The sequence below is a fragment of the Fusarium redolens genome (genome assembly GCF_020744475.1).
Source record: "Fusarium redolens strain MPI-CAGE-AT-0023 chromosome Unknown BKA55scaffold_12, whole genome shotgun sequence".
Taxonomy (NCBI): domain Eukaryota; kingdom Fungi; phylum Ascomycota; class Sordariomycetes; order Hypocreales; family Nectriaceae; genus Fusarium; species Fusarium redolens.
Window position 1 is genome coordinate 198,667 of NW_025763675.1, and position 16,295 is coordinate 214,961.

A 16,295-nucleotide genomic window follows, 5' to 3' on the forward strand; every position below is an offset into this window, starting at 1 on the left:
TGAGGTACTTGGGTTGAGTTGAGATTATAGTGTGCTAACAAGTACCTCTACCAGAATCAGGCACAGCAAAGTTCAAGAGGTTTCAAAAGAGGGCGCCAACAGAGGAAGATGGGTCCATCCATTACCCCCTGGCGTCAGGTCCATGTCCCTGGCGTTACAACTTAGACTCACTAACACTTCAGGGCCCTCAGACTCAAAAAGAGGTGGGGACCCTAAGGTGAAGTGCCTGTATTTTTAATTTTTAATTTTTATTAATTTTTTGCATCTGACGACACTTCATTCCACTATCCAGCCAGTATCCATCCAATATTTAAAGATTGTCCGAGAAACTAGAGACTAGCAGCCGGTAAAGATAAAACAAACCATCGGGAAACGGCAACTTATGGGAAACTCGGCACAGACCCGAGCGTCGAAACATAGCAATTGCGTTAGGTTGCCTAACTTCCGCTGACTTTTATACCACTGCTAAGGCCGAGGCTTAGACGGCACGATACGACACGACCACAGCGCAACACAACACGATACGATATGATCGATGGGTGCGAGTGGTTCTCACCCCTGAACTAATGTTGACACACACACACACAAAAGTACGTTGTGCATGCAGTTATTAGTTACAACAGACACTTACTGCAAGAGATTCCCCATATCACAGTCACTTCAGACAACCAAATAGTCATTGTAGTAGAAGAATTGGCGTACTCATCTGTTCCCCAAAATATCGTAACCTTTGACAGTTATCTTTACAAAGACTTCCAGGTTTCTTATACATCCAAACTTCCTATAAGTTTCTACTATATTAAGGAACAAACAACTGACAGATAAACGACTCTGGTGATGCTCACTGACTTTTACTCCCTGTACACTCAATTCACTTACTAGCGCTTCCCACTGATTGATTCAAGGGGGACGGACGATAAGCCCCTTGCCTCTCATCCTCTGCTGCTCACTCGTCATCTTTCGGCTTTAACCCCTGGACTCGTCTCCATTTCCAGCCCAGTGAGTTCGTCCTTGTCCCGCAACCTGTCCTCGTGTCCACGTCAGCAGCCCGCATCTCAAGCTCCAAACAGTCCTTGGTTTTTTTGGGGAAAATGTTTTATTTAGCATCCGCAATTCGGTAGCTTAGTGCCTCGCTCAGCTTCGTTGCAACAAAGATCGAGAACTTCTCACCAACGCCTCCCGTGCGCCACATCAAATAGTTTTTGCTGTCTGAGCCACGTTCAATAAGTTATCCTCAGTGAAGCAGTTGCGAGAATTTACAACAAAGGTTTTATATAGGCAGAAAGAGTATCGCAGTACTCGGATCCATCCAATGCTAGACTGCAAATTGGTCTGATATTGTGGGCTATTATTAACACGCCAACCCTACTCTTCATCTTGTTCCTGATCGACACTCTTAGCGCTCAACTTAATCAACCCCTAACGTAGCCGACACCATCAAACAGGGATCCATGACGCCCTTTAATGCTACGGGTGACTCGGCGCTGGAAACAAGTTGAGTGATCAATGCTCATCATTAAGCTGTTTCGATCTTTGTTTCTGTTTGGTGATAACTACCTGGCCAAACCCCTTCGCCATGACTATCATGATAATCCAGATCACGTTATTTATAGAATCTTAGCGACCAGATCTCAGGATAGTGTTTTTATCAAGCGAATCGCCTAAAGACTCCCCAGGATCCTACACCAAACGCCTTTAATAGCCACCTAACCCCGTCAAAGGCTCAGATTGTTTGCTATAAGTAACCCCAACCTAAAGCGTAGAGTATAGATCCACATCAGAAATGCTGTCCGTCTCAACTATCTCTCACGCTTCACTATAACTTCAACTTCAAGCACCGTTCACAGCTTTGAGTTTTCCCTCCGATCCAGCCGCCAACGCCTCATTCCATCCCACGAACCATATCATACAGAACCAGAACCAATCCACCTGTTCTCTTACCGACCAGGATCGTGCATTTTGTTCTTATATTATTAATTTGAAAGGGGAAAGGGTATCGACACTTGCGTCATCAACAATCGAGTACGAAACAAAACAAAGGGCCATGTTGTCGATGGTCAGAATCAAGCTCAACCTCATAAAACGCAGAAATGCATGAGATCTTTTTCGTCCTATAGAATTAGTAGATATGGATTCATTTCTTACCTACCCAGAATCCGCTGGTATGGGCCTCTGTGACCCATGTTGTGTTGTTCAGAACATGTTGTATTCTTACCACCAGGAAAACTTCTGCGACAATAGCATTGAGAACAATGACAAAGATCAAGGACCTGACTGTCAAGTTCAGATAGCCACTGTGCATCATATTACCGGCAGCTGTTGGATTTTAGTTATTGTAGAGGGGGGGTGTTTGTCGAGATTGGAGAATGGTGCGGTTAGTTTGGAGGCGAAATAATTCAAGGACGACGACGCTTGGCATCTACATAACGTTAGCCAACATTGCATCTTAGCCGAGGATCTTCTTTATCGTACCTTGCTCATCTCCCGCATCTACATCATCGTCATCACCACGGGCTCTTTTACCAGCAGCCGAAGGAGTGCTTGGTGCTTGGTCTTCTACCACATACTCTTCTCTCCAGTCGATTTCGTCCAAGTCGTCATCGCCAGTCTGGCTTTTCTCGGCCGTCTCAACTGCTGTGGAGGGCACGCCGAGGTCAACGTTGAAAGAGGACGCTTCCTCCTCCTCTTGAAGAGTGGTTGTAGTGCTCGTGTCATTAGCTTGTGCGTGGAGTGGTTCAGGCTCGGCATCGACATTAACCTCTTCTTGGGTCTCTGTGTTCTCTTCGAGAGCGCCATCTCCGTTGAACTCGGCTTCCTCGTCTAACTCGAGGTTGGCAAATGGATCAATCTCGCTGTCAGCTCGTGCTGGAGTAAATTCGTCAGTTTTATTGAAAGAATACGTTGTGCTGAAATCAGACAGGGAGCGATAATGTTTGGATTGATGGGGATGGAGGAATTGTACTTTGGGTGAAAGAATGTGCATGGATCCGTAATTGCACTTGACACTTTTCCGGAATTCTGCTTCATCTTTGTTGTGATTTTCGACATACTCCGCCACACAGGGGGCACAGAGACAAAAGTCGGGGTAATAGCAACAAAAGAAAGTGGAAGAGAATGAGGTTGCTTTACCATTTTGCTCAAGACCTTCCTCATCAGCAGCCGTGAAGCTGTCAACGGCGGCCTCTTGGTCCTCCAAATCAACGGCAGAAGCATTGGCTGGTATCTCGTTCTGAGTGTCTGTTGCAACGTTGATGTTGTCTCGATCATCTTCATCGTGGCCATCCTGATTATTGGCCTCCTGGCTATCGACTTCATGGACATCGACTTCCCGGTCTTTGAACTCTTGACTCTCAGAACCAGTGGCATCGGGGTTCGCATGTTCGTCTTCCGGATATTCATCCTCAATTTCTACTTCATTTGTCTCGCTGTGATGTTCATCATCAACTGGGCTGTCGAACTCGTCCAGTTCCTCATGAACGCCATCGATAGTTGCAGCTGTTTCCAGCATACTGGCCCCGGCAGTCATGGGAGTCTCGAAGAGATGGATAACTTCATCAAGCCCCTTCCCCGCCGTAGCACTCTCGATGAGATACTCGAAGCGTTTTTCTGTGTTGGGTTTAGTAAAAAGATAGGCATACAGTGGACGTGAGCCATCTGGGTCCTGGTTCTTGGCAAGAAGGTCGAAAATTTCAAGAATTTGGCGGAGCGTGACATTCGACATAAGTTCGCCTTGGGTTGTCTGTTTCAAAAATGTTAGCTAATTACCGATAAAAGCCAGAATCTTTCCATACCTCAGCAAGTTCGAGGCCAAGCTCGTCGACCTGAAGTACCAAGTCCTCATCCTCAGCAATCTCATTTTCAAGTTCACTCCGAAGACAAGCAACCAACTTCTCAAGTGGTTCATCAAGAACCGAAGTATCGGCAAAGAAACCATGGGTGGTGGTGGAGAACATAGGGAATTCGTCTCCTTTATACTGTACCGTTATAGCAGGAAAACCCTCATCTGCCTTCCCATTTAAATCTTCATCAGTAACTAAGTGATCCGCATGATCTGTATCAGCGGTTGCGTGTTCATCATATGCATCTGGGTCATGTTCGCCCGCGTCATAATCGTGATCTTCAGCCTCCTCGACAGCTCCAGTTGTTTCATCGTTTTGCCCTGTCGCCAAGGTAGTGGTTTCATCATGACTAGTCGCGTCTTCTCCATGATGCGTTTCGTTATTGTCCTCAGATGCATGGGTATTTTCAACATTATCCTCATCTGCCTTCACATCCTCGGCTTCAGCTTCACCAATCGCAACCTTCTCATCGGGCTCAGCTTCTTCTTCTTCTTCTGGATCGTGAGGTACATTTTGGCCATTGTGACTTGATATGTTATTATCTTCTTCGGTGTGATCGGATAGGTCTTGTCCGGTTGCATCAGCATCATTCTCAGTTTCGTGGACATCTGGTTCTTCCGCAGCACCGGCTGCTCCATTTGGCTCAGACCTTGCTGTATGGCTTGCGGCAGCTGTATTCGCATCTTGATGCGACTCTTCTTGTTCTGCATTTTCCTCAAATTCATAATCAATCTCATGCGCAGATTCGTGATCGTCAGGCACGGCATCGCCATGAACGATTATTTCATCCAAAACTTTGACGTTATCTTCGTTTTCTGGCACGTCTTCGTCGGGTGGCTGAGCTGTTTGTGTCGATTCCTGAGTCCGAAGCTCAGGAGCCTCGGTCACTTCATAATCCACATGTTCGGGACTGTTTGCTGTATCCTCGACATCGTGAAGGTCGAAGTCCACATCCTCGCCCGTGATACCATTCGTCTCGTAGGCTGTATGATTCACAGAGTCCTCATCTTCTTGCATTTCTCTGTCCATGCTCTCGAAGTTGTCGTCGTTCTTTTGCGGGTCTTGATTGGAATCAGCCATGTCGGTATCGAAGTCGACGAGATCGTCCTCGATTTTACTGTCCAAGACTGGCTTGGCCATATCAATGTCCATTTCGATTTCCGTCATGTCTTGGTGTTTGGTTCGGATTCTTCAGAGCTAGTGCTTCGAATCGAGTTGAGTAGAAGAGAGTTGCTATGATGAGGAGTCGAGTGCTCAACGCGAAGCAAGCCGATGAATCAAGGCAATAAAGGGAAAGATGCGTGCCCAAGGGCGGCAGTTTGCGCGCGTTGGGATAAATTTGCAGACGCGATGGTTTGAATCAAACGGACAAAGACCAAGCTTGGCTAGAAATGTAATTTAGGCTGGTATGCGACATTTGATCCGGGATGGTGAGATTATGTTCGATATAAAAAAAGAACGCCCACGCGTGCCGTTCTTAAAGTGCTGGTATTTTCTCTTTCGTGGGTCCGCGAAAGGAAAAAGTAAAATAGCTTTGTTAAGGTTGAAGGTCGAAGTTGAGGAGAGCGTGTGGACTGGGCAGGCAAGCTCTCTAAGAATGGATTTCGTTGGTGATTAAACAGCGGGACCCAGAAAGGCTGAGGTGAGGTGAGTGTCAGGGAGGTAAGAGGCTGACGCTTACCTAAAAAGAGCTAGCGTGGGGTAGCTGGCTGCTGGGCCGTGCTGTTCTTTCCCTTCAGTTTCGTAGCAGCTCCTGGCTTCCAGGTGGCCGTAAGAGGGGTACGTACCTCTTCAGGCTCCTGCACCTCCCACCGACTTGAATATTGGCCCGCTCTATCTAGCATCCAGGGGACGAACATTCAACAACTTGCAACCCTCATCGCAATCAACAAACATCTGCTCGAATTAGTCCGCCAAGATGGTGCGCAACATCTACCACTATCACCCCTGCTTACATCGTGTACTCATGCTCCATAGGTCGTCCTTGCGGCTTCGATTTGCACCCGTGGAGGGAAAGCTGTCCTCTCGAGACAGTTCCGAGAGATGCCACGATCGCGCATAGAAGCCCTCCTCGCCTCGTTCCCCAAACTTGCCGATAGCGGTACACAGCACACGACCGTCGAGCAAGACAATGTCCGATTCGTTTACCAGCCCCTCGACGAGCTCTACATGGTTCTCATCACCAATCGCCAGTCCAACATCCTCCAGGACATCGACTCCCTGCACCTGTTTGCCCAGGTAGTTACCAGCACGTGCAAGAGCCTCGACGAGCGCGAAATCCTTAAGAATGCCTACGAATTGCTCAGTGCTTTTGACGAGCTTGTCACCCTTGGCTACCGCGAGAACTTGACCATTAGCCAAATCAAGACCTTCCTTGACATGGAGAGTCATGAGGAGCGTATCCAAGAGATTATCGCAAGGGTAAGAAGCTCCATTGGGGTCTACTTCACAGACGAATACTTATACCTACATAGAACAAAGAGCTGGAGGCCACCGAGGAGCGAAAACGAAAGGCGAAACAGCTCGAAATGCAGCGCAAGGATGCCGCTCGCAGTGGTCGCGGCGCTATGGGTGGCATGGGTGGCATGGGCAGCAGCGGTGGTATGCCAAGAAGTCCTTCCTATCCCTCATACAACCCCCCTTCGCAATCCAATACCAGCACCTACGACTCATACGAGGCTGAGAAGAACAAGTCCTTCAGCAAGTAAGTGGCACTTGCGGTGTTCTAGAATGCAATTGGCTAACACATTCAAGACCGTTGGCTCCCAAGGCAAAGGGTATGCAATTGGGTAAGAAGTCCAAGACAACTGACATGTTCGAGCGAGTACGAGGTGACATGGGAGGCGAAATCGACGATTCACCTCTTGTTACCCCCGCACCTGCACAGCATGCTGAAGCCGCCGAACCTCGTACCTCGTCAACCCTTGATCGCGATGCTATCCACGTCACTATTTCAGAGACTATCTCGGCCAAGTTGTCTCGGGAGGGTGCTGTTAACTCCCTAGCTATCAGTGGTGATCTTGTTCTCCGCATCTCGGACCCCAGCCTTACAAAGATCAAGCTCGGTCTCCAAGCTGTTGCTTCGCATGGCGTACAGTTCCGCACACACCCTAACGTTGACCGAAATCTGTTCAACGGTTCCAAGATCATCCAAATGAGCAACACTGCACGCGGCTTCCCGGTCAACAATGCTGTTGGTGTTCTGCGATGGAGAGCTTCTCCTAAGGTTGACGACGCCAGCGCATGCCCAATTACCTTTACTGTCTGGATCAACAAGGATGGAGCCAAGTACAACATAACGGTTGAGTACGAATTGACCGGCAGCGATGCCCTGAACGATGTCAGTGTCGTTATTCCCTATGCAGGTAGCGAGCCTGTTGTTTCAAGCTTCGATGCTACCTATGATGTTTCTGGCGATGCTCTCGAGTGGACAATTGGCAACGTGGATGAGGAGAACCCCAATGGCTCATTCGAGTTCGAGGCTGAGTCCGGTGATGAGAATGATTTCTTCCCTATGACCGTTCGCTTCAACAAGAGCACACCATACATTGACGTTGACGTAAGTTCAAATCCTAACCCACGTACTTAAGTTCATGTTAACCATTTCACAGGTCCACTCCGCGTCTCTTTTGGAGGAGGACGAGGAAGTGACATTTTCCAAGGAGATCAAGTCTCACGCAGACAACTTCTTGGTAGAATAGACGGATCCCAAAAGTCTTTCGGTTTTGGAACAGCTTCTGGGCGAATTTACCCTATAAAAGGATAGGGATATGTATTTGAGTAGAGCTGGAGATAGGCATCAGTAGGAGTGTCTCGGCGGTTTAGAATTTAATGGCGCAACGACAATTGATGTTTCGTGTTTTGGTGATTTTGTTAATAAGTGGCCGTTGCTCGTCATTATTGGCACGAAATCAGCTTCCTACAGCTAAATACACGCACGCAATAGTGACTATCGTAGGGGTTTAAGATGCAGAATCGAGATATCTTTCAGTAATAGGTGTATACTGTCCTAACCTAAGCTTTGATTTTTAGTCTTAAACCTGTAATTATATTCAGCAGTTTTGTAATCGTGTCCTCAATGTTTTTTTGTATTTAATGAGTACGCATTTCCCTCTTTCCCTAACTGACTGTTCTTCTATTTTCACGAGCAATAATATCTCTGTCTGAGTTATACAGTGCGAGTTACTCACTGATGCACGGTCCGTACTAAATCCTGCCTGTGGGCTTGTTGTTTCTCGGTCACAACTTACATACAACATTACACTCTCCAAGCAACACGAAAAAGGATAGTTTGCAGCTCATAGGGATGTTGGACGTTCTCTGAAAATACTCTCATGCGCTGCGTCAACGCCACAGATAAACATGGCGCAGCACAACCAACTTGCGCTCTTCAGCGCGACTGAGTATCAAGACAGGGCACCTGATGGCTACCCTGTGAGCTGCCCAACTCTCGATCTCTCAGCAACTTGGGATCCAGTAGACAAGAATATTCTTGTGTATAGGCCTCCTGGCCAGGCTGTTTCCAAGATCCATCAAGTTGGTGCGCCGGGCCAAAAAACACCAGTCGCGCAGGCAATTACTTGGAGGTCTGATGGTCAGTAAACAAATGTGCCTCCATTGAGAACACTACTCATTCAATCGTCGTAGGCCAATTCCTTGCCGTCGGATGGAGTGACGGCTTTGTGCGACTGATGGGGCTCGAGAACAACAAGGCAGCTCATCATATCAAAGTTGGCGAATCTCCAGGAAACAAGATCACGCACATTGGATGGGCGAGTAGTAGCATTGCCGGGAAGAGCTCCAGTGCCGTATCTCAAGCTCTGAAGGACGGCCTCGGTAAAGATTCAACGCGGAATGGAGATGGTCTTCCATTGGATCTTCCTCGCGAATTGACTTTCCTCGAGGTTGACACAGCATTGCCCAAGATCAGCCCTCTTCCAAGCAGTAGTGCCGGCTCAGGGTACGTTCTCAGCTTCCACAATTAAAACATACATACTGATAATCCCTTACCAGAGAAGATGCTTTGGTTTTCACGTTGAGAACTGGTATAGAGTTCCTCTTCCAACCCCCGAAGCCAGAGGAGTATGACCAAGTCAGCGTTATGATTATTGGGACCAGCGATGGTCACCTTCAGCTGAGCATATACGACTCCTTCATCATTGGAAGCTTCCAATGCCCTCGGGTTGACCCATCATCAAGCTCACAGCTTATTCTTCATGCATCGCACCCACAGATTCCAACCCAGGCTCTACTAGTTGCAGACAAAACAGAAGAGCCAGAGGAGGTGCATTTGGTGCCTATTGACCTTCCCTTCATATCATCCTCCCCTATCAACCTTTCTCTCCTCGCCTCCAAGTTAACCACCCTTCAAAAGCTATTGAGATATCTCAAGCAAGCACAACTTCATATGCAGGTCGAATGGCGAAACACCCGCGAGCTTCCCACAAGATTTCTGCGAAGTATTGAAGGCGATCTCGAAAATCTCGAGGCTGGACCACGAAGTATTGTCCCCGCTCTTTACCACTTGGCAGTTACAGGTCACGCCTATGAGCCTGTACGCGAGTGGTTGGTTGAGAGTCTGGCAGAAAGAGTAAGTGGCTTAGGAATCTGGTTTCTCATGACATTAGCTAACCTTGCAGGGCCATAAACGATGGGATAAAGCAGTGGTCTCCGGCTTGGAGGGCTTGAGAAATTTAGTCCATGAGAACTTCCTCCCAGCTCTCGATCGCTGTGCAATCATCCTAAGCAGGTTACGAGGCTTGGCTCAATTTCATAACACCCGAGATGACATCGGCTTCACTCTCCAGCAAACTAGTCGCTTGATGGATATTGTTCAATGTCTCCAGCTCATCGGTCACAAAGTTTTGATCAACGTGATGGACGAACTTGATAGCTTCGCCGCATTCTCAACATGGCTACGCTTCCAAATCGACCGGCTTGCCTCTTCTAGCTCCGCGAGCGAGGAACTCACGGGAAAGGAGGCAACTATGGACATTGCAAAGGTTCTGAGTTATATTGAGAATTATCTCATCGATAGCCCGCTCAGGCTATTCTTTGACGAGATGACAAGAGAAGACTATGAAGCAGACTGGGCGCACATAGAAGGTGGTCCGACTCTGCTTCATGTCCTTGATCAGGCGTTGGTGAAGTGGGAGAACGGCCAGCCCAGTATGAAAGCTCTTCCGCGTGTCGAATTTCTTGTTTCATACGCGACGACCTGGGCGAATCGTACATTCAATGGTATTGCAGAAGCAAAGAAGCGCAGCGTTCGACTTGGAAACCCAATCAGACTCTCAGCTGGTCGTGTGGTCTCACGCAGAGATATGAGGATGAGCAAATCAAAGAACAAGGTACTGAAACCTCTTCATACGATTCATCCATTTACTCACATCGGATTAGCAAACAAGTGTGGTGACTGCTTTAGCATCTAAAGAGGCTCAAAACGAAGGTGAGGCGACTCCTGTTTATATGAACCGAAGAACTATTCTTGCTAACAGGATCGAAGTCCAAATATTTTCCGTCGCCATTGATATTATCAACGGTATCAGTACCAACAGGCCACCAATAAGCTGTCGTATCGATCTCGGCTCACGTACATTGATCGACTTGAAGTTCCTTAACGATGAAACACTCGTTATACTAAGTAACAATCAAGGTGAGCCAATGAACAGTTTCTTTATACAACAAGCATGATGCTAATGTTGCAAAAAGATACCAGGCCGCAAGTCATTTGCGTGCCTATCCGAACAGAAAAGCTTCCATATGCCGGCTACGATCCCAGCAGGCCTAGTGAGACGCCTTGCGTATCAGTTGATGGATTTACGGCCTACTCTTTTCCTGAGAAGTCAATGTCTAGACCATTGCGCATGGAGGTTAACGACAGGAATAATGTTAGGGGTGACATGCCCCCGAGAGTCTGCGTTCTTGAGAGTAACCGCACTACTCTCAAAACATTTACGTTTCCATAGCTCAAGCTTGCACACTGCTCACTTCGATAAACATCAACATAGAAATGGGAGTACTTTGAAGGAAATCCGGACCAGGCATCATGGACTCTCAAAAATCGGTGTTGACAAGGACGCTAGCATAAATAATTTACAGGTTAGAATAGAAACATGAAGGACCTCCCCTTTCAGTCATGACAGTCGAGTTACTGCTGCCGAGGCTTAGTGATATTGAAGAATTCGGTCAATCCCTCAACAACGGCCTCGACGTTCATGTTAACCAGGGGCATGCTATCGTACGAGTCCTCCTTCATGATAGCAACAAGGGCCAAGTAGCGATCCACCTCACGCAGCATGATGGGCTTGTTTCCGTCGTGCAGGACAAGGCAGCTTTCTGCAGTGTTGCAGCCAATCTGTTGATCGATAGGCGCGCTCCAAGGTTCACCCTCCAGGCGACGTCGCCCTTCATCACTACGCTGCCACGTACCATAGACCTCGGTTATATCAATAATGACATCGATGTAATCGCTACAGATCTCGTAGCTCGCCATGTCGGCAGTTGCGCTGTCAGTTGCGATATAGATCTTTGTGAGCACATCAAAGAGGTAAGCCTTTTCAAAACGGCACGTGCGGCAGAGGTTGGTAAGCATGGATTCCAGCGTTCCAAGGCGAGGAATGAGCTTTTGGATAACTTTGCTGAAAGCTTCGAAAATAGAATGGTTGTAAATGGAGGTGAGGTGGAAGGTGACGGGGGCGTTCTCGAAGCCGTGGTCTGACAGCTCATCTTGGATACGGATGGTAATGTCACGCTGGATATCGAGCTTGTAGTCATCTGAGAGGCCGTCAACTTTATGGATGAAGACCTCGATATTGATGTTGGGGTATGTTCGCTGAAGAAAGAGGATTGTGGTGTTGAGGCGCATGACGGCTTCGAGGTAGTCATCCTGGGCGTCGATGACCCAGATGAGGGCTCCAATCTCGCTGAAAATAGCTTCGATATCAAATCCTGGGTTCTCAAAGACGTCGATCTGGCCTGGGAAGTCCCAGACTTGGAAATCCATGAATGACCTATATAATTATGAGTTTGTGGTTATCACAGTTGGAGGATTGCTAGCACTAACGCCATGGAGTCCTTTTGAATCCTAGCCGTTGATTCAAGGAATAAGGTCTCGTTCGGGGGCAGCTTGTGGAAGACTACACTCGAGATGGATGACTTTCCGCTTCTGTGGCATACTGTCAGCTGATGTCTGCTCTCTACTCCCACGTATAGCATACCTTCGTTGACCCATGAGTAATAAACGCGGCTTTCCCTTAGGAGCTGCGCCAACAGAATTGGGCCCGGGGGCGGCAGGTTTTTGTGCATCCTTTTTAGAGGCCGGAGCTCCGCTAATTGACTGTTCGAAAAGACGTTGAAGATTTAGCTGGGCTGGACTTGTTCCGCTGGCAGATGCATCATCTGCCTCATCAAAGGAGTGCACAAGATTGTAAATTGGAGGGCTGAGGGACATTTTGGGGCTTGTGCTATGGTAACGGTGAAGTGGTAATTTGGTGTTGAGGACGTTCTTGAGTTTGAGTGAAAGTCAATACTGGGTTTGCTCATGTCACTTGATATGCAGCAAAATTATCCTGAGGCTTCAACTCCTTTTATCATCCTCTTGCTTTGTGTCGAATCAAGATGGCGAGCTATCAGTGGTTTATATAAATGGCCACTGACGGACAGGGACATGAAATACCCGCCAACTGGCGGCACCTGATGAGTCGGAGCAAAAGGACTCCCATCCATTGCATTATCAGGCCGATTGAAGGCGTAGAAGATTCCAACTGGCGGGATTGGAAGTGAAGAGGCCTCGGCCGTCTTGAAACCCCAACTCGTACTCATACTTCTGGGCCAGCGTGGCTCGTATAGAGCCTCGCCTCACCACGCCTCGCGTTGTATAAGAGGCCCGTATCCTCGCACTTGAGGTGACACAGACTCATCTACGCAGCGGCGGCCCAGCCAAGTGAGTATCCGTCGAATCAGGGCTTCCAGAGTGCTGCCATGGACGCTGATGCTGTAATTCTATGACCAGCGCCACTACCGAGTACCAATCTTTACCTCGATGCAGGCCAGGGCTTGGTGACATATCGCGGGAGCTGACAGGATGGAAGGGGACCCTTAGATGTGACGGCGTCGTTGCGTTGTGCTGTGTCGTGCTGTGCTTTGTTGTATCGTGTTGCATTGGTCACACGAGGGGTCAAGCGCACACTTGAACATCGAGACAAGAGAGGAAAGGAAAGGAAAGCATGGAAAATCAGGCGCAACAAGCACTAGTATCTTACCTCCATTTTGCTTAGAGAGCACGGGTCTGGCTGTCCTGTGCTGCACGATATCTCCCGTCCTAGTGGTCAAATCCCCGAGGCTGGGTTGGTCCAAATGTTGGAATGAGAGCCAGGCTGAGGCTGCGAAAGTCAATTGCTGTGCTCAGTGACTGATCAGTGAGCGTATCGTCGTAAAGGATGATCGCTTTGGTGTTTGATTGGTGAATATGTATATCATGCGGCGGGGACAAATAGCCAATTATGAGGGAAAATATCGACATGAACGCTCTATAGTTGATGGTTGATTTATGCGTCCCCGGGTGTTGGATATGTATGGTCCTGAAATTGTCATTTGGAGGTGGTTGGAGCAATGACTGCTCAGGCAGCAGCGGATAGCGCTGAAACTCTCCGCAATCCACTAAACTACCTCCTGTAACAACCTCAGGTGGTTTTCTATCGGGCCTCGATATATTCCTTATAGACTCATATGTGAGTTTATGTGATCTAAGCCAGGTTCAGATATAATGAGTCCCAAGTCGAAGTAATATCTTTGTAGGTTATCTCATCACTATTGGTATCTAGCTTCACTCCCTGACTGGGAGAGCGCTCTGTTCTTCTAATATCTTTTCTAGCTCCTGAAACCTTCATGTCGCCTGTGGCGCATGCAATTTGCAGGTGGTTACCCTGTACCGAAGCAATACTTGACTTATGAATTCCGTTCATATCTTTCCTCATAGATAAAAGAATTCCACCGATATTTCAACCTTTTAATCACTCCTGTTGACTAAGGTACCTACCTACCTAGTTGATAGGCACTTCTGCATTCGTTTTCCCTCCTATTCCGCCTCTCTGTCCGCCAATCGACTCGCTGACCTAGGAAACAGGGCATGAATGAAACTTTTCCTTCGCTTCATCGTCTTTGTGTTGTCTTTCTCGGTCTCTGTCTCGCTTTTCACAGCCTTTCCAAGAGTTGCTGGATCATCAGTTAATACACCAGTCGATGTGTCAGGATTCGATGTAGATGCGGTCTCTGATGCAGTAATCTTACTCCTCATCTCTCGAAATGCCTACTCATGTTGATCAAAACCAGCCTCTTCCACATGACATCATAAGGAACTCACCTTACTAGACCTTCTTCTCGGAGCTCTGATTGAACCTCGACGTTCCGTTACCGTTACCGTTTGTTCCTGTTCCATCGCCTCTGCAATATGCCCAGCAAGTGTGTTACCCTTCCACCCAGCGCAGTCTTCAGCGAGGGGGACGAATCTCAAGAACCCCTTAGATGGAGGAATCCTCAGAGCTTGCTCCATGTGTCTCTGGAAAAGAGCAATGTTGCGTTTGTTCGTCGTCGTCTGGACGTCCCGAGCAAGAGCCTCGATTGTCATGGTATAGCAAGGATCAGAACCCCCACCAAAATGAATACAGATCCCATGCTGAACTGTTATTACGATAGAAGATGCCGGGCGATTATATAGCAAAGAGAGGTACTCCGATAGTTCAGTGGTGAAAGTGAATTCATCTTCAATCTTCAAAATATAAATGTTAGTTACGTGTTCTCTGGTCTCATACAGCGCGTCAACTTACAATGACGTTTGCCTTGATTTCTACTAGAACAGGAGACTCATTCCGTATTCGATCTCCGGAGACTTGCGCATGATTCGATCCAAACGCTTCCTCAAAGAAGTCACTCCGTTTTCTGGTGAGTATCGGTAATGATTGCTTTCTCGTCACTTTGGTAGCATCCCCAGAGACCATCTGCTCTACATCCTTTGAGAGTCGTTGATCGCCCTCCAGAACAGGGTCGAGACTTGGCTTGCTAAGGCGAGGCATGACTCTTCGCTCTCCCGGGACTAATCTTGGAGTTGGTGCTGAGGCTGGAGTTTCTTGTTTCTGTCGTGGTTTCGAATTGGGAGGCTTCGTAGAGGTGCGACTTGGGATATAAGGTAAAGCCATTGCTGGTGATAGATGCATGATGACAACAAAAGCTTGCAGAGTCGGGATCACGACGATGTAAAAGGAAAGTTACGAGCGTATGAAAGTCATTGACTACTCTGAGATGGCTTGGTTATTTGTTACAAGTGGAATCTTTGTGCGTCCATACTTTGCAATAATGTGCCGTTTGTAACAAAACCACTCAAATATTAAGCAAAAGAAACGTGAGTATATAATTATGAGAAGAATCTGTATCACGTCCTGTAATCAAATACGCAGGAGGCTTATGGCAGATGAGCATAAAGATGACTCTATTCATAGTAATTCAATGTGATGATAAACCGAGGTTGAATACAGTACGCAATAAAGAAGCGTCCTTTTGTGCCGCAATTGGTGTCACAAAGACTGCAGGTTTCCCTACGCTTCCCACTCTGTTCTTCTATAAGTGAAACCCGTGTCACGCAATCACTTTCCACACAGTTGTGGGTTCAACAAAGAGAGTTGACTGTCACTCACACTTCAAGGGGCTACCCTCTTGGCTCAGGCGAGGTCCGGTGGGCATAAAACTCCATTTTGACCGATTTACCACATTCACGATCGAGGACTGATAACGCAGTCAAGGTGTAAATGAATCCTACATGGCCATGTTAGCGAGGATGCGTTGCGGCCTTACTTGCTGGGATAATGCTGATGAAACCAGCGCCTGACTGGGATGTCTCGTGACGAGAAATGGCCTGTCAATGCTTGATATCTCATCCTTCGATTCATGCCTTCTACAAGACCTTGTTAGGTTGTTGCGGGTACGGATAATGGTGATCAAAGTGACGGAGTGAAGGAATTCTGATGTTATTGTAGCATTCGGGTACTCGGTTACCCTGGAGGTGGTCCTCACGACGAAGCATGGTCATTTAGGTGCAACGGATAGCTACATTTTCGTTTGTCTTGTGACTAAATGTTACTCGTATTGTTCCTAATGGGCTGCGGCCACTCTAAACGATGTGTTATACCCCATTGTAATGCAAACAATTGCAACCTACGTCTTATCATTTCTGACGGCACCGAGGAGACGGAACACCATAAGTTAGAGTTTCTGCTAATCACTGCGAGGCATCAGGGGCTTCCAAACTGTCGGAATGTCTACAAAATTATCTACCAGATCTGGACTGACCTGGACTGACCTGGACTGGTTCACAGACTATGCGTGCGCTAGGCATGGCCGAACTGTTGGTTCTGGTCCTGGTATTTGTCTCGGCGCGTAAAAAGAAAAGAAAGAAAAGAAAAA

At 47.6% G+C, this 16,295-nt stretch overlaps 6 protein-coding genes across 6 annotated transcripts; 3 read left to right on the plus strand and 3 right to left on the minus strand.

Annotated features, from left to right (window-relative positions):
* Positions 1 to 2,396: 2,396 nt before the first annotated feature.
* Positions 2,397 to 4,991, minus strand: BKA55DRAFT_692456 (uncharacterized protein; the record flags this gene model as incomplete). Its single annotated transcript, XM_046199785.1, has 4 exons — positions 2,397 to 2,419; positions 2,473 to 2,865; positions 3,130 to 3,739; positions 3,792 to 4,991. The coding sequence occupies 4 exons, from the start codon at positions 4,989 to 4,991 to the stop codon at positions 2,397 to 2,399; spliced, it is 2,226 nt and encodes a 741-aa protein (XP_046046785.1).
* A 660-nt stretch (positions 4,992 to 5,651) lies between these two features.
* Positions 5,652 to 7,833, plus strand: BKA55DRAFT_740153 (uncharacterized protein). The gene is made up of 5 exons (XM_046201439.1): positions 5,652 to 5,760; positions 5,817 to 6,260; positions 6,314 to 6,543; positions 6,594 to 7,398; positions 7,451 to 7,833. Exons 1-5 carry the CDS (start codon positions 5,758 to 5,760, stop codon positions 7,538 to 7,540), a joined length of 1,572 nt encoding a protein of 523 aa, XP_046046786.1. The 5' UTR covers positions 5,652 to 5,757; the 3' UTR covers positions 7,541 to 7,833.
* Positions 7,834 to 8,201: 368 nt separating this feature from the next.
* Positions 8,202 to 10,807, plus strand: BKA55DRAFT_517502 (anaphase-promoting complex, cyclosome, subunit 4-domain-containing protein; the record flags this gene model as incomplete). Its single annotated transcript, XM_046188191.1, has 7 exons — positions 8,202 to 8,433; positions 8,487 to 8,799; positions 8,853 to 9,429; positions 9,479 to 10,189; positions 10,239 to 10,287; positions 10,345 to 10,494; positions 10,551 to 10,807. 7 exons carry the CDS (start codon positions 8,202 to 8,204, stop codon positions 10,805 to 10,807), a joined length of 2,289 nt encoding a protein of 762 aa, XP_046046787.1.
* Positions 10,808 to 10,989: 182 nt separating this feature from the next.
* BKA55DRAFT_516733 (Gtr1/RagA G protein conserved region-domain-containing protein) lies at positions 10,990 to 12,291 on the minus strand (the record flags this gene model as incomplete). The annotated part of the gene is made up of 3 exons (XM_046188114.1): positions 10,990 to 11,851; positions 11,905 to 12,006; positions 12,059 to 12,291. 3 exons carry the CDS (start codon positions 12,289 to 12,291, stop codon positions 10,990 to 10,992), a joined length of 1,197 nt encoding a protein of 398 aa, XP_046046788.1.
* A 1,131-nt stretch (positions 12,292 to 13,422) lies between these two features.
* Positions 13,423 to 15,052, minus strand: BKA55DRAFT_677501 (Tautomerase/MIF superfamily; the record flags this gene model as incomplete). Its single annotated transcript, XM_046198118.1, has 3 exons — positions 13,423 to 14,148; positions 14,203 to 14,607; positions 14,666 to 15,052. The coding sequence occupies 3 exons, from the start codon at positions 15,050 to 15,052 to the stop codon at positions 13,918 to 13,920; spliced, it is 1,023 nt and encodes a 340-aa protein (XP_046046789.1). The 3' UTR covers positions 13,423 to 13,917.
* Positions 15,053 to 15,329: 277 nt separating this feature from the next.
* Positions 15,330 to 16,295, plus strand: BKA55DRAFT_574375 (uncharacterized protein). Its single transcript, XM_046193299.1, has one exon. It carries the CDS (start codon positions 15,966 to 15,968, stop codon positions 16,188 to 16,190), a length of 225 nt encoding a protein of 74 aa, XP_046046790.1. The 5' UTR covers positions 15,330 to 15,965; the 3' UTR covers positions 16,191 to 16,295.

Bases quoted from the DNA above. Each gene is read 5' to 3' on its own strand.
- BKA55DRAFT_740153 (XM_046201439.1), top strand. The intron at 6,261-6,313 runs GTAAGAAGCTCC...ATACCTACATAG, and splicing joins TCCAAGAGATTATCGCAAGG to AACAAAGAGCTGGAGGCCAC. The intron at 7,399-7,450 runs GTAAGTTCAAAT...ACCATTTCACAG, and splicing joins CACCATACATTGACGTTGAC to GTCCACTCCGCGTCTCTTTT.
- BKA55DRAFT_574375 (XM_046193299.1), top strand. From the start codon at position 15,966: ATGTTACTCGTATTGTTCCTAATGGGCTGCGGCCACTCTAAACGATGT.